Consider the following 17,327-nt stretch of genomic DNA (forward strand, 5'->3'; position numbering starts at 1 on the left):
TGTAATACACCATCATGCCATAAATCTGCATTGTATAGTTTATTTTCAGTTTGGACTAATGATAGATGCCAGCAGATGCGATGTTAACAAAAAATGCATTTCCTCCAGGTAATGAAAAATATACACAAGAGCAACTTTTATTTTTAAAAATAAAAAAAAAAATCTTTTACATTCATTTCTCTTCTCCTAGCAAGGTACTCTGCTCTTGCTACAGAGTCAGAATTAACATGCTGCCTATGGTGAGAGATATTCACAATGGAATCTGGTAAAATAAATTAAAACAGTTATAGATATATAAATAAAAGTTAAGTGAAATTACATGTGCTTTATTTTCTGCACTTTTCTCATTATACTGTACAAAGATTAAACATACTGTTGTTTCCAAAATATTAGAAAAAAATATTCAAATTGCATTAAAATCAATTCCAAAAACATTAAAATAAAGTACTTTGTGTATATAAGTTATTATTTGAATATAAAGCACAAAAACTGTCAATCTATGACTTATCTATTATAGAAAACACTCTACATCGATCACACCACATGATGTTTTCAAGTTCAGTCAAAATTTACCAGCACAGAATTGGCCACCGAAAGAAGAGAAAAGCTAGCTTTCCCCAAAAGGTAACTGTGAAATTTATAATGAAAATATTTATTTGTAGAAATAATTTATTATCCATTATTTTTTTGAGGTCATACCGCATGATGTACAGTTGTGGCAATGACATGGCAGCTGTTAAAAAGGTTATTTTTTCCCAAATTTCAGAGAGACGTACAAATCTGCTTGCTGCTTCCATGGGTCCTTGGCAAACTGCTATATGATGTAATCTCCTGTTTTTGAGATGGTTTTAACATAAAGGTCCCAAAGTGGTCGTTTCTTGATGGTTACACCACATGATATTTCATAAAATGCACATCATCGGACAAAGTTTGGGTATTACCATGGAAATAAAATTAGAAATGCTTTGCAGTGTTGAACAGGATGACAAAACAGTTTGGAAATCATGCCAAATGGGATAAAACATAAAAATGAATAGATTTTGAGTAATTTCAAAGAAGTTTTCAAAACAGCAGTCATGGCCGGACAGTTGCACCAGATATTTTGGCCCTTTAAGTAACAGGAAAATTACAATTAACAAATATTTTTGAAAGTTAAAGTGAGCGGATACATGGGAGAGGTACTACATATATACAGTACCTTTTTATGCATTTAAATCTTTTTTAAACTGAAAAAAATGCTGTCTGACAGAAAATTTAGCCATCAAGTTATTAACCCGGTTACAGAATTTATTATGCTATAGAATTATCCACACCTCAGTTGCATTGAGGCCTAATGAATCAAATGCGCTCTTACAAAAATAACACTGGTGGATTCACTAAAAAGCCACATTTTATTTTTATTCTCAATATTTTGAGTTCAGCAAATAAAAGGCAATTGAACATTAAAATGTAAGACAGTGTTAAAGTTTGTTCAACCAATATGTTGCAGTAAATTCTTTTCACTTAGATATGTTCTCATGTGCCTAATTATGTACCTGTCAGAATGTATACTGGTCAGATATTTACCTAATTTGAGAGTTATTTTTATTTTTAGTGTTTCAGCAACAGTGAAACAGAAATACTCTAAATAGTAAATCAGTGTTGTGGAATCAGCCCTTTCTGGAAGGATGTTGCTAATTTTTTCCAACAAATCACAAACAAAGAGGAACTCGATTCCTAGATAAACTAGGAAAGTCTCAAATGGAAATGCTACATAAAAAAGAATAGAATGTTTGTGCTTCACAGTAACTTCACAATAACAGCCTTCGACATTGCATAGTCTGTTGATTTTTTAAGGAAAAAAAAACATCTACAGCAACTATTTAAAAATATATTGCTAATGCACAGTTACCTTTTATTTGATTAACACTAAACATGGAAACAAGTAAATGGTAAATATTTGTTGTAAGGTATGTTTTGGATCACTGTCCTGTTGTAGAATCCAGCACCAGCCACCAGCCTCTTTTCAGCTTCCATTTCACAACTGACTCACGTTTCCTACTAAAATGTACTGATATTCAATGGAATCCATTCTTCCATTATCATCAAATCCTGCTTTATTTTTCTCAGAACGTTTGATGATTGTAGGCAAAGTCGTCTATTTTAACTTCAGCAGTCCAGCCAATATATATATACACACACACACACACACACACACACACACATATATATTATATATGTCAGCTTAAAGAGAGATAGAGAGATAGATAGATAGATAGATAGATAGATAGATAGATAGATAGAGAGAGAGTAGCTGTGCATTAATGTTGGCAGACAAATAATATTTTAAAAAAAAAAGTTTGCCGCAGAGATTGTTTACTTCGTCTGCTTCCAAAAAAGTTGTGACAGAATGCAAATTGAAGATCAAAACAGAAAATGGTGATTTGGTGATAAATACAAGCAGCAAAAAGACAAGATATTTAAGGTGTGTCTCAAAACCCAGTGATCTCTCTACATTGACAGCATTTTACATCATAATATGTGCTCCCGACAACAAGGCTCTCAATTCTTAGATACCTTAAATATGCTGCCTACTGAGGTTTCTTATTTTGACTGAATATCAAGAGAGCATTTTCCACCATTTCAGGGACCAGATCAGTGATCAAAGCCCTCGTAAAGGATCATAAATAGAGAAAGAGAAGCTGTTCACCAGGAAGAAAAACTCTGCTTTATCAGCTTAAAGTAAGAAAGTCAAGCTGCTGTTTCACCAGTTAGATCAGGGGTGTCCAATCTTATCCACAAAGGGCAGCTGTAGCTGCAGGTTTTTATTGGAAGCAAATAGAAGCTCAGCTGATTCCCCTTAATCAGGAAAAACAGTTAATCATGAAAACCTGCAGCCATACTCAGATACAACTGGACACCGATGAGTTAGTCATGCAGACTCAGTTATAGTATAAAATGTAACATTAGCTAATCATTACTGAAAAGTAAATAGAAGTAGTTTGCTTGTGTGGTTAAGCACTTCTCCTAATCTGGTTAGAATTTTAGTTGAATAATGTTGGATCTTTTAATCTCTTACCTATTCTCTAACAAATGTAAAAGCCCTAATTTGATTTAGTTTGCTTGTTGATAGGACTATCCTTTGGAATTGGGGCTACAGGAAAAGGTGGCACAACCTAAAAAAGAAATACAAGGAAAGTTCCAAGACAAGATTAACAGTAGATTGGATCTTAATTAAAAGATCAAGGATTTATCTTTTTTTTCCTTTCTTTTTTTTTTTACATAAACCGTTTTACCATTTTTAAACCGTTAAACATAAATGCCTTTGGTGTAGACAAAGATAACTTAGCCATTCTCCCCCAGAGCACCACAGTCTCAGATCATTACTTAATCTCATATGAAATTCACTTTAGTGGTAATGTACATTCATCACCAGCTATCGTTTTAAGCGGACTATAACTTCCTCCACAGTTGGTATCAGAAACCTTCCTCAACTATCAGCTTCTGTCAGCTGTCCATCTGATCCTACCGAGTTAAATATTATGACCAAGTGCTTAGAGGATACTTTCCGACCTACTCTAGATAATGTTGCCCCATTAAAAAGTACAATGAGGCAGAAAAAACTCACCCCTTGGTATAATGATCATACTCGGGCTTTAAAACAGACTGCCAGACAACTAGAGCGAAAATGGCACCTGACTAAACTAGAACTGTTCAAGTCCACCTTGAAGGAATTTATTGTTGTGAAATGTGCTGTGTTATACGTTCTGTGTTGTGTGTGAATGTGCTGAAGTTGTATTTTAGGCTGCCTATTTTGTGTTTCTCCTTATATGGTCATGTTTGTCACACCTGCTACTTGTCATGTATAAGCTGGGTCTAATCTTGGCATTGGTCCAACTATAAAACTGCGTCAGTCCAATGTCTGACGGGCTGGCTGGTTGTCTGGAACCTGTGCGCACAACGAATAAACTTCATTTGTCCAGACAACAGACCTAGTTCCCTGGTTCGTTGGTGTTTGGATTCTTCAAACTGGAGGGATTATAGCCTTATAGACTATAGAAGAGCACTCGCTGCAGCTCGCTCAGCCCCTCTCTCCTCTCTCATAAAAAACAATAAAAATAATCCTAGATTATTATTTAGCATAATTTCTAAAATAACTAAGAACCAAACAGTTACTGAACCCCAGATGCCATCAGCCTATAGCAGCAATGATTTTATGAATTTCTTCAGTAATAAAATTGGAAAATCAGGCAAAATATTCAACATGCACAATTAAACTCTACAAACCTGCTGCCTTACAAAGCCAATACAGATAGAGAATATTGTAAACACTCCAATTTCTACAAGTTTACTCAAAGGTTAGACTACAGTTTAGCAGTTGTTTTCCAAGTCTCCACCGTCCAGAAGTAGGACAGACAACCATCACCAAGGATCACTCTGCCTGCTGGTAGGGATTTCTGTGTGAAGGATCCTGCACTGCTGCAGGAAAAGCCTATAAAGCATCCAGAACTCTGCCTGATGATCACATACAGCCTGCAGCTGCTCAGGTTCTCCAGGAGCTTTAATTCAAACACAGCAGCATCTACAGAACAAACTACACATCAGAAAGCTGCACGATTCTCCAGCCTCACAGAACCTTTAAATGCTTTGTGAGCATAGAAACAAGGAGGTGGACTTGTGTGACTGGTCTAGGTATATGTCTATGAATATTTATGTAAATGCACTATAAATTAATTAATTACTTACATAATCAATTACTGTAATAATATCACTGTATATAACTGCATATATAGTTTGATTACCAGTGAATGACTGTGGTTAACTATATTTATTTATTAAATTGTATATGTGTGTGTATCATTGTTATGTTTGGTTAATGCAAGTTATCTGCAGTTGTGTGTGGTGTATACACATTTTTATATGATGTTGTAGCAAAACACCAACATCTGGTTGAGCCAAGTCACTCCTGTTACCCACTAAAAGGGTTTGGCTCCACAATGTCTAGGTAGAAACCATTAACAGGATTAAGTTGCCAACAAGTTTTACAGCTTAAAAGGACGTTACCTTAGGAATCTGGACACTATGGGAGGTTAGCAACCCCCTTTGCTCCATATGGCATACCAGGCAGCTATAAATCCTTCCCTGGAATCCAGCTACAGGCCTCACCAAACTTCTAACTAAACTTGTGAATTAAAAGAAATTAAGTTTCTAAAGGGTGCACCAATACAGAATTGCCACCATTCAACGGGGTACATTTCAAGAGGTCTGGAGACACCAAGAACGAGGTTGTCATGAGAATCTATAACAAAGTTAGCCTTTTTAGATTTTATTGACAATTTAGATGTGGGGCAACACCCCCAAGTGGTGAGAATGAAGCACAACACACCACCACCGTAAGGACATGTGCTTATAAAGAACCCAAGAAACTTCTTGCTTTGTCTGATTATCAACATTTATATAATCTGTAAGCAATACTACTTGTTCTATTAATATTATTGTTATATGTATTACCTAAATATTACCTGTATCTTTTTCCACTATTAAGTGTTAGAAATACATAGTGTATAACTTTGATAACAGACAGACCCAACCATTTAATTGCTATGAGTTTAGACCATTGACCAATATGTATCCTGAATGTGGTTTTCTTTCCTTTTCTTCTCTTCCTTTGTTACTTTTCTTTTGTTGTCGATTTTATTTCTTCATGCATTGGGTCATATTCAGATATTATAGGCAAATATTACCTGTGCTTTTTAACATGTGTTGTGTATCAGGTAACAAGGGTTAAACTCTCTCTCTTATAAACAAACCTGAATATCCTAGTTGTTCATTGTTGAACTAATTTGATGATATAGAAATGTTTCTTTTTCTTTGTTTAAAACTTGCTGAAACAAAGAAGGCAGTGATTCTGGGGAAGGCATTCCTAAACTTATGCACAACCAATCAGAGTTGGAAACAATGAATAGCTAGTTAACCTTAGGTGAGGAGAACCTATCAGCACTCTGGCTCCACCTCCAAAGGGTAGGGCCTCCAGCCGAGCAAAACCAGAGTGGACCACAAATTTCAGTAGTTCGGAGTCCTGCGTCCTCAACAAGAGAATAGCTAAATTTCTAAGTTTGTGCCAGCTTTTGTTTTTGTAACTGTCTGTTCGTCTACACACCTTAAGTTTAAACCACCCTTAGAGAAGGAAGGTGAATGGCTCTCATCTGGCCAGGAGAAGTCGTTCATGTTTCCGACTTTGCCAAAGGTAGTTAAATTAGTATCACCAGCCTCAGAACCCTGATTGCTTTCTAAACCTCGCCAGCGGAGTGGGAGCAGTTCTGACGCCACGGAGACCCGGCATCGCACCCAGAGCCACGCACTAATCTGTGAGCAGATTGACCATCGAAAGGCTGCCCCAGCTCCACCCTCAGACGACCACGAGACGCCTCCGCCAATACACTGACGGAAAGGCGCGTGCCCGCATGGAGATGCAGCATCCACGACCAGCGAGGAGATGAACTAACACATGAGCTTCAGCCTTCGATCGAGTCTGTCCTGAGACGGCCCCTCCTGAAGTCAGCCCCCTACTCCAACGTAAGCTGGTTCTATCAATTTACAGTCAGGGCCCTGACGCCAATTTATTTAATAAGAGAACTTTTAATAGGTACGTCCAGCCATATAGTTATTCCTGTCCATACTTAGGTTAATTCTCTAGAGGCTCTTTCAAGCGACTTCCCAAGAACCACACTGCCTCATACCATTTAGCTGTGAATCACTTTACTCTAGCTATTTTGTCCTTTTGACCTTATCATTTTGTTTTGTTTTGTTTTTTTGTTTTATTTTCTGTTGTTTATCATTGAATGTAGTCCAAAAGTAGTTTGATATTTAGCCAATAAATTCCCTTTTACTGAAGCATCCTTGGGGTGAGCGTTTCTCTCTCTTGCCCTGGTTTGTAGACTTCAAATAAATCTGGGTTACTCCACACCCTTGTCCAAGGTTCTAGCAATAATAACATTAAAATTGCAAAACCCGTTACAATGTATATATATTAACATGTACGTCCCAGTAAATATTCAAACCAAATAAAACAGTATCTGTTTTAAAACCCATTATTTATCTAACTGTCAGCTCGGTGAACCTTGGATGATGTGGGGAAAGTGTTTACTGTTGTTTTTTCCTCCAAAGTGCTTAAAGGAAAGTTTACCTTTGTAAATTTTAACTGTTCAATAGCCTCACGTAGTGCTTGAATTATTAAATTTCAGTGTCTGACCAACAACTTTCATCTATTCTGCTGCTTCATTCAGAGCAAAGTCAATTTAAATCGCTATATAAACTGCCAGATCAGGATCCATGGTGGTTAAACACTGAGGTGATTCAGACACCTGAGGTCAGTAAACGTTGGTCATGTGCAGTGGGTGGGAACAAGCGGTGACATCATCACTGTCTAACTGGAGCGTCTCATTTATCTGTCTTATAAGGATAGAGGACAATTGGAACACTGCCTACTTACATAGCTGCCTATGTAGACAGCAGCTGCTAAGAGAGCTCACTGGGTTTTGGGACACACCCTTAATGTTTTATCTTATCAACTTCATTGTCTTTTGTAAATATAAGATCATTCTAAAACTGGTGAAATATGTTCTAAAAAAGACAGGGACGAATTAACACTATAAAGATTGTTAAATGTTCTGAAAACATTTTAAAAGAGGAGATGTAACCATGCTCGGTATAAAAGGAGCATTCAGGACAGGCCTAGTCCTGTATAACAAGGATGGGTCGAGGTTCACCACGCTGCCAAAATGCACCAGAAAATAATCCAACTGTTTGAAAACTGGATTTTAGCTACTTCACCCTCTATGGTGTGTAACATTATGAAAAGATTCAAGGAATTTGGAAAAATCTCTGATTAAAAACCAAGGGCAAAAACATGCTGTACGTGTTAGAACAGCATGACTGCGTACTCAGAGAGTGAGGGTTCTAGACTGGCCTGCCGTCTCTTATTGAAAATGTGTGGCGCATTATGAAGAGCAAAATACAACAACAAAGGCCCCAGTGACTGCACAGCTGAAGACTGGTATAATGGAAGAATGGCAAAAAAAATCCACTTTCAAAACTAGATCAGTTTGTGTCTTCAGTCCACATACAATTATTTATGCAGGTAAAAGGAAAGGTGACATAATACTGTGATAAACCTGCTTGTGTCCCATCTTTTTTGAACATGTTTCAAGCACTGTGTTCAGAATGAGTGTATAACAGTATGAAACTAGAGCCATACTTAGAGTGACCCCTTCCCAACACTATAACCATAAAACTAAAGCCATAGTTAGTGTGACCCCTAAGCTGAAGTCAGTTTCTTACTCAAATTTTCCTGTTCCAACTTAAATGGTGCAGTAGCTATGTATAATTGTTAATTCTATTTAAATCCATCTATGGCAAACTGCACCGGCGTTTATCATCATCTTATATTCACTCTATTCAGGACAAATTAGCCGAAGCAGTTCTCCAGAACTCGAACGACATGGGTCAAACGCCAGCCTTGAGAAAATACTGGATGAAATTAGAGATCTGCATCCACAAATGCAAGTTAAAACTCTAAAACACAAAGAAGAAACCAAATATAAACAGGATCCAGAAACACTTCCACCTTCTCTGGGCCTGAGCTCATTTAAAATGAGCTTGTTATCAGTGCACAGTTCAAAAGCCAGTGTTCATGATGGTAAAGGGGGCATTAGTGCACATGGCATGGGTGACGTGCACATCTGTGAAGGCACCATTAATGCTGAATGATATATACAGGTTTTGGCAACATATTCTGCCATCCAGATGACGTCTTTTTCAGGGAAGGCCTTGAATATTTCAGAAAGACAATGTAAAACCACATTCTGCATGTATTACAACAGCATTGCTCCATATTAAAAGAGTCTGAGTGCTAAACTGACCTGCCTGAAATCCAGACCTGTCACCACTGATAACATTTGGTACATCATGCAATGAAATATATGACAAAGGAGACCCTGAACTGTAGAGCAGCTGAAATCCTGTATCAAACAAGAATGGAAAACATTTCACTTTCTAAACTACAGCAGTGTCTCCTCAGTTCCCAAACGCTTAGAGCGTTGTTTAAAGAAGAGGTAATGATACACAGTGGTAAACAGGCCCCAGGCCCAACTTTTTTGGAACATGTTGTTGGCATCAAATTCAAAATGGGCAAATATTGTTCAAAAAACAATAAAGTTTCTCAGTTTCAACATTTGATATGTTGTCTCTGTACTATTTTCAATGAAATACAGGGTTTAAATGATTTGCACACCATTTAATTTTGTTTTTATTTACATTTTGCACAGCATCTCAACGTTTTTGGAAATGGGGTTGTATATGTAATGGAAAAAATGACTTTTTCTATTAGACTTAAGATGACCAAATGTGTAAAATTATAGTTAAAAAGGGGTCAACTATATGAAGTAAGACAGTTGTAGACAGTTATTTATATATTTTATTTTAATGTATTCATTTTTTCCCTTTATTTATTTTGTACCCCCAGGCATCTTCTCAGGTTTTAATGTATATAGTTATATGTTTTTCTTTAAAAAATGACAATATCACACTCTACCAGTGCAGACAGTATATCATTCAGTCCTAACTCAACTACTAATGTTTAATTGTCTGAACTGAAGATCTACTGAAGATCTAATGTGTTCAGCCCTAATCAATCATCAATAATCAGATATTATTCTGCTGTATTAATGTAGATGTAACACTCACCGAGCTTTTCTGCAGACAGTCAGAGCTGGGATCAGTCTCCTATAACCCTCCTCTGATGTGTTGTATTTCTTCAGGTCCAGCTCATCCAGAACCTCCTCTGAGCTCAGGAGCATGCAGGCTAGTGCTGAACACTGTCCAGGAGAGAGATTCACCTCTGAGTTTCTCTCTGAGTTTAGATACTCCTGAATCTTTCTGGAGAGAGACTGGTCATTCATCTCAGACAGACAGAGGAACAGATTGATGGATCTCTCAGTGGAGATGTGATGATTATCTCCTTTGATTAAGCTCTTGATGTGCTCTCTGGTTCTCTCTGAGCTGCTCTGTGTTGGAGTCAGTAGACCCTGTAGGCATCTCTGATTGGACTCCAGTGAGATGCCCAGCAGGAAACGGAGGAAAAGATCCAGGTGTCCATTCTGACTCTCTACAGCTTTATTCACTGCTCCCATCAGAACCTCATCCAGAGGAACATCCTCAGACCACTCATTGTACTGTGGGTTAAGTATCTCCAGTTCCTCCATGTTTTTGTTCTCATAGCAGTGAAACACATAAACAGCAGCCAGGAACTCCTGAAAGCTCAGATGAACAAAGCAGTAGACCTTCCTCTGGTGAAGCACACATTCCTCCCTAAAGATCTCAGTGAAAATCCCAGAATACACTGAGGCCTCAGTGACATCAATGCTGCTCTCTCTCAGGTCCTCTTCATAGAACATCACATTGCCCTTCATCAGCTGTTTGAAAGCCAGGTCAGCCAGTTTCAGAAGAATGGTTCTGTTGGACTCCAGCAGGTTCTTTGGGTCTCTCTCGTCTTCCTCCTCATACTTCTCGTTCTTCATGTTGGTCTGAGTGAGCAGGAAGTGTGAGTACATTTCAGTCAGAGTTTTAGGGATTTCTGTATGACGCTGTTTCATGATTCTCTGAAGAACAGTGGCTGAGATCCAGCAGAAGACTGGAATGTGGCACATGATGTGGAGGCTCCTCACTGTCTTAATGTGGGAGATGATTCTCTGGGCTTGGTCTTCATCACTGATCCTCTTCCTGAAGTACTCCTCCTTCTGTGGGTCACTGAATCCCTGAATTTCTGTCACACGGTTGATGTATTTAGGAGGGATCTGATTGGCTGCTGCTGGTCGGGAGGTGATCCAGATCAGAGCAGAGGGAAGCAGCTCTCCTTTGATGAGGTTGGTCATCAACACACCCACTGATGATGTCATGGTGATGTCAGATACTTTCTCACACTGGTCAAAGTTCAGTGGAATTCTGCTTTCATCCAGACCATCAAATATAAACACAGCTTTGATCTGATGATAAATCTCTGCGTCCAGATCTTTGAGCTCAGGATGGAAGTCACACAGAAGTCCATGAAGACTGTATTGATCATCTTTAATCAGGTTCAGCTCCCGGAACGGAAGCACAAACATGAGCTCCACATCCTGATTGGCTTTTCCTTCAGCCCAGTCCAGAATGAACTTCTGCACAGAGACAGTTTTTCCAATTCCAGCGATGCCTTTAGTCAGAGCAGCTCTGAGCTCTGGCTCTTCTGGTCTGTTATCTTCTCTTTCTCTGTGTCTGAGTCTGTCAGCCTCCACAGCTCTAATGATCTCTTCTCGTGTTTCTCCTTCAGGACCTTGTTTAAAGATGTCTGAGCAGTTGATTGGAGAGTCTTGTAAGCGTCTCCTGGATGTTTTCTCCATCTGTAGAACCTCATGTTCTTCATTCACTCCTTCACTCTCTCCCTCTATGATGTAGAGCTGTGTGTAAATCCTGTTCAGGAGGGTTTTATTCTGTTCTGTTCTGATTCCCTCAAATAGGCTCTCGTACTTGTTCTTCATGCTGGTTTTGTGTCTCTCTAAGACTCTGTGTAGAACATCATCCACTGGCTGGTGAATATCTGCCAGAGTGTTTATCTGCAGTGCTGTTTGTGTGGAGTGCTGCCTAATCAGGACCAAACACAGTAACACAAACATCATTAACACTAATACCCATAATAATCTTCTGATCATTTGTTATAATAAATTTGAAAATTTTACTTCAGTAAATGTTTCTTTTGGTTTACCTCAGGCTCCCCAGACAAACTTTATGTTAAATAGTCTTAGATAACTGTAACATAGCATTAATAGTTTAAACTCTTTTTAAAAATTGTACATGTGGGAATTCCTGTAGCTGTTCATGGTTAAAGGTTAATAAATGTGCACTGTTTTCTTCATACTAACACAAAAATCACACTTTTCACATTTTTCCAATGTTCACAAGTCAGCACAAACTGTCATTGCACATAATATTAATGCCCTAAATTGCATGTAAGCACGTTTCATAGGTGACCCACATACTCCTGTGGAACTACATGAGTTATTTGTCTACTAATGATGGCTGATAACCTGCACTTCACTGGCTGCCTGTTACACAATGACAGACATCAATAATTTACATAACCATAATAATCTTCTGATCATTTATTGCATTAAACTTGAGCTACTTCATTTAGTACGTTTCTTTTGGTTTACCTCAGGCTTCAGACTTAATGTTACAGGTGTTCCAGTCTTGATTTCTCCTGTCAGTTTCTAATATTAACAAATATTCCTAGACAAGTGTAATATCACACTAACAGTAAAAACTTTGATTTAAATACTGTACATGTGGAAATTAATGGTCATTCATGGTTAAAGGTTGACAAACACACATCGTTTCTTCACACTTACAGAAAATCTCACACTTTTCACAGTTTTTCCAATGTTCACAAGTCAAATGGCACAACACATAATATTAATACCTAAACTGAATGTAAGCACGTTTTCATAGATGACCCCAAGTACTCCAGAGGAATTATATGAGTTTTCTGTTATTACATGTGATAACTGTAATACATGATTACATGTGATAACATAACCTGCACTTCACTGGCTGCCTGTTACTACCAGGGCTTTGAGAATGTGGACAGACCAGGATGAGGAACTTGTTCATCATATGGGGAGAACACAGATGAACACTGACTGAACTGTTTCCTCAATAACTACTCCATTTCCCATCAACCCCCAGTTCCAAAGGGCATCATCAAGGGCTACTAACCCAGTCATCATCTACAGGAGATGCGCAGAAGGGTCAGTGCTCCAAGTACTTGGGGCTACCTGAACAACCAACTGGACTGGACAGGTCTGTTAATCTGTGCAGGGATTGTTCTATCAGTCTGTAGTAGAATTCTTTTCACAAGACTTTGGACTCAGTGACAGAAGAGGATGACGGCAAATCTGCAGAACATTTTCAACAATTCTGCTCATCCAACCAGGCCACGGTAACCAAGAGCCCCTTTAGCCACCAGCCCATTTCACTAAAGAGCTCTAGGAGTCACTGTTGCCATTAGAGCTCATTTCACTGAGGTGCTCTGTGAGGCTGCTTAACACTCTGCCTCAACAAGTGGAAAGGTGATTTAAAGCTGCCACTAAGGTCAGGGGCCAAACTTTGTCACTAATTCAATGGTATTATAAGTTGAACATTGTAATCCTCTGAATTATGAGATTGTTAAAGAGCCTTAACACTAATACTTCTACATGCGAGCTAAAGCTACTGCGCATCAATTCGATGTCACTAAGCTACATGCAAATAAAGCAGGCTGTGGCAGAGCTCTGACGAGTTGTGCTACCTTATTGAAATGTTCTACCGTAGCACATATTTACAGGTATATCCGTAAATAAAATCTCTAGGTCGGATATTTTGATAGACTAAAGCTTCTTATCTAAAATACTACCAGTGTTAAAACTGCGAGGCTGAATTTAGCTTCTCTTGCTTGAATGTTCCTGTTCCACCTTAAATGGTGCAGCAGTTGTGATCAGCCATCACAAACATTAACAAATGGGACAAAATACTGACTTATGATTACTTTTGCTGTTTAACAGAACCAACAAGTTAGTGTTACTCAGCAGTAAATCAGAAATAAAGAAACCTCATCATATCGGGCCTTTATGCTTCTTTTTCACCAGCTGCTTGTTTGAATTTTCCTGTTCCACCTTAAGTAGCGCAACCAAAGTCCCATTCATTCTGGCCATAGAGAAATAGAGCTTAGACCCGGAGTTCCTAATATGGGCATAAGAGCACAGCGCCAACTACAAAATGACGACACGACTACAGTGGTCTATCATAAGCTGGAAGTGGGTGTGGCTTAAATTAGAAACAAGTAGCGAATCTGAAATTATCACGTGAATAAAAATCCAGTGTAGATTTTGGAACCAGAACAGGAGCACAGACAGAACTTTAGTAACAAGGTCAGACCCAGTGGATTTATTGAGGTGGCAAAGAAAAAAAAAAATAGTGGTAAATGATGTTAATGTTCATAGAAGTTATTAATCTGCCCATAAGTCTAATGATAAAAGGCCATGGACGAGTCTAACGATAAAAGGCCATGGACGAGTCTAACGATAAAGGGCCATGGACGAGTCTAACGATAAAAGGCCATGGACGAGTCTAACGATAAAGGGCCATGGACGAGTCTAACGATAAAGGGCCATGGACAAGTCTAACGATAAAAGGCCATGGACGAGTCTAACGATAAAAGGTCAGTAACGAGTCTAATGGTAAAAGGTCAGTAACGAGTCTAATGATAAAGCAGTCAGACAGTATAAGGTGATGTTATGAGTGGTCAGTTTATGTCTGGGTGGTTTAACATGAACGTTTTCCACTCAGCACTGGAGTCACCTCAGATGGAACTCAGCCTACAGCTCACATGTACTAACACTGCAAACAGTAATTAACTGTGCTGTATTTTAAAGGTAATTCTCAGTGATTTTTATTAATAATTCTACTCTGATCCTCTATTTGTTTGATGACACCACATACACACAGCACCACTGGGGGCTTTGAAGGATCTCCCACCAGGTCTGAATAAAAAACCTATCAAGAACACTGAACCCCTGTTAGACTGGATGGCCTGCCGTTCCCCTCTGATCCCCCACAGCCTCCTCTGCTCCTGCCTGTGATACCCTGATGTTCTGTAAGAGCCCAGGCAGAACCAAGATTCCTATTCCTAATGTTACTATAATGATGTTTATTCAGTGTTTTACAGACTGTGCTGCACCAAGTCCAGCTCAACAGGCCTAATTATGCTCACTTTGTAATAAAATATGCAAATGATCAGCGTTCTTTAAGTACTGATGATATCCACGATGTGCTGAGATAAGCACACACAAGTTACACAGTTTATCAAAAGCCCAGAGATCAGGAACCTGTTTACAGTGATTCACTGTCAGAGCTGCTGTTTACTGGTAGCAGATATTTACCCTGAGTCAGAGGATCCTCTCCCTCCACTGGACTGTGCTGGAAACATCATGGACTGGTCACTCTTCACAGACACACAGCTGGGTTCTCCTCCTCCTCCGCTGAATACAGGAGGGTTCTTCATGGACCAGTCACTCTTCATAGACACACAGCTGGGTTCTCCACCTCCTCCGCTGAATACAGGAGGGTTCTTCATGGACCAGTCACTTTTCATAGACACACAGCTGGGTTCTCCACCTCCACCGCTGAATACAGGAGGGTTCTTCATGGACCGGAACCTCTTCTCAGACACACAGCTGGGTTCTCCTCCTCCACTGCTGAATTCAGGAGGGTTCTCCATGGACTGGTACCTCTTCTCAGACACACAGCTGGGTTCTGGAGGTCCTGCACGCTTCACTCTGAGAAAAGTTCATCCACAGTGAGATTTCAGTGCTGAGTGATTATGATCTTCACTAAGACTCATTTATTCTGATTTCCTCTTTCTGTTTAATCAGATTAAGATCTGATATAAAGTTACTCACTTTCAATCAGAGGTTCTTCCTCCACTGCTGGAGTGATGAAGCTCCATCACTGAGGTTTTACTCTCCACACACAGCTGGACACTGGAGATACTGCTCTCTGTCAACAGATCAGTAATTATTCATAAACAGTCATTATATGATACTAATCTGCAGTCAATGCTATGTAGAGCTCATACGGTCCATCACACAGAACTGTATATTTGAGTGTTTTTTTTAATCATGTTAAACATGAATTCTGGACATTAGAAAAGCTCAATATAAAAGCTGAATAAAAACACCTAAAATGTTATAAAAGATGATTTCACATTAAACTGAGGTGAACAGAGTCTATTAACACAGATGAGCTGTGATACAGAGTGATGGAAACAGAGTGTTGAGTAAACAGTGACGTTTTGGAGACGTAAATCTCATATTTCAGCTTCATCTGAGCTCCATAATGATAAAATGTCTCTGTAATGTTGATCCAGAACTGCGGGTCATTCTCAGGTGGACGGTGTTGGAGTGGAACAGTAATCTGATCTCTCAGTAAATGGTCCATCACTCTGAGCTGCTGTAGTTCAGCCATGTACAGATGATCACTCTACTCAGAGCTAATACAGGCTCAGACTCTCCATTAGGCTACAGTCAGGTTCTCTTCAGTTCCACAGGACTAATCCTGTTATGGCCTCTTCAGGATCTTCACATAAGAGTAGCTGATGGAGACAATCAGAGACTGATGAACTGAGCTTTTAATCTAGTTTCAGGTACTAATAGGACACGTTTAGTCTGTGCGTCCTGTACAGCCCTAACATGGGCTGTGTGTGAATCTCTTCCTCATGTACACACCCGGCCAATCAAGCGCAGAGTTGTAGCACAAAGGGGCGGAGACTCTGTGGATGTAGTGTTTAACATAAATTAAAGGTTCTTCTCACAGAAAGAAGCTCTGAGGCTCTAAAAGCTCCAACATCTCTCTGGGTTTATTGGCTACCTGAGCATTAGCTTAGCTTCAGTTACCTGTCTTTATCAAACAGAGCCTTTCAGCAAAACCTAAAGCAGAACCCAGCAGCTGTTCCTCTCAGATCAGTGTGGTTCTCCTTGTTCTCCTCAGTGAACTGTGAGTGTTGATGTTCAGTAATTACCTCTGAGCTTTTCTCTGTTTCTGATCTTCTCTTCTCTGAACAGACGCGGCTCCACTTTCACTTTCACTCTACACCGGTTTGGACTGGATTAGTTCTCCACCACAGCAGGAAGAGCTGAGGGTTTTTATTGGTTGAAGAGGGTGAGTGATGTGTAGCTCCACCAATCAGAGCGCTCTCTTCACCTACAAGACCCAGATAGCAGACAGTTCTGGGCCAATTCTACCTTACATGCACGAGTGTTGATTGACCTCTGAGCAGATATTAGGTATGTGGACAGCTGAGTAGATGTTGGACAGCTGTGTTTGGTTTTGACTCAACATTTTGTGTGAATGTTGTGGCCCAACCTCCTCAGTACTTTTGGCCCAACTCTGACGCCATGAGGTGTCCATTACTGAAGGTACAGAAAACAGCCAACACACCATCCAAGGGTTAAAACCCTAATTTAATGGATTTTCCTGCCCAAGTTCATCATTTTTAAATAGACAAGCCAGCAGCTCAGTTTGAAGTGAAGACAAATGAAGCATCAATAAAGTGAGTAATATACTTTAACTAGCACACTTACATATATTAACATAGCTTGTAATGTGTAATTTTAGTTCAGTGAGAGCGACTATTTAAAATAATAAGGCTCCAGTATGGAAAATGGACAGTCATTACTATAGTTAACACCACCATGATGGCATAACAGCTGAAAAGCAAAGGC

General features: G+C 39.2%; 1 protein-coding gene across 1 annotated transcript in view; it reads right to left on the bottom strand.

Annotated features, from left to right (window-relative positions):
• LOC118826817 (NLR family CARD domain-containing protein 3-like) overlaps window positions 1–17,002 on the bottom strand; it is a 32,603-nt gene extending 15,601 nt beyond the window's left edge. The window contains exons 1-5 of the mRNA XM_036597839.1: window positions 16,980–17,002; window positions 15,114–15,383; window positions 11,228–11,655; window positions 10,501–11,167; window positions 9,724–10,347 (exon numbers count right to left, since the gene is read on the bottom strand). Of these exons, the coding sequence (XP_036453732.1) occupies window positions 9,724–10,347; window positions 10,501–11,167; window positions 11,228–11,655; window positions 15,114–15,383; window positions 16,980–17,002 (2,012 nt within the window). The remainder of the gene's footprint in view (window positions 1–9,723; window positions 10,348–10,500; window positions 11,168–11,227; window positions 11,656–15,113; window positions 15,384–16,979) is intronic.
• Between the last annotated feature and the right edge of the window lie 325 nt (window positions 17,003–17,327).

This window comes from Colossoma macropomum, unplaced genomic scaffold (genome assembly GCF_904425465.1).
Source record: "Colossoma macropomum unplaced genomic scaffold, Colossoma_macropomum, whole genome shotgun sequence".
NCBI classification, from domain to species: domain Eukaryota; kingdom Metazoa; phylum Chordata; class Actinopteri; order Characiformes; family Serrasalmidae; genus Colossoma; species Colossoma macropomum.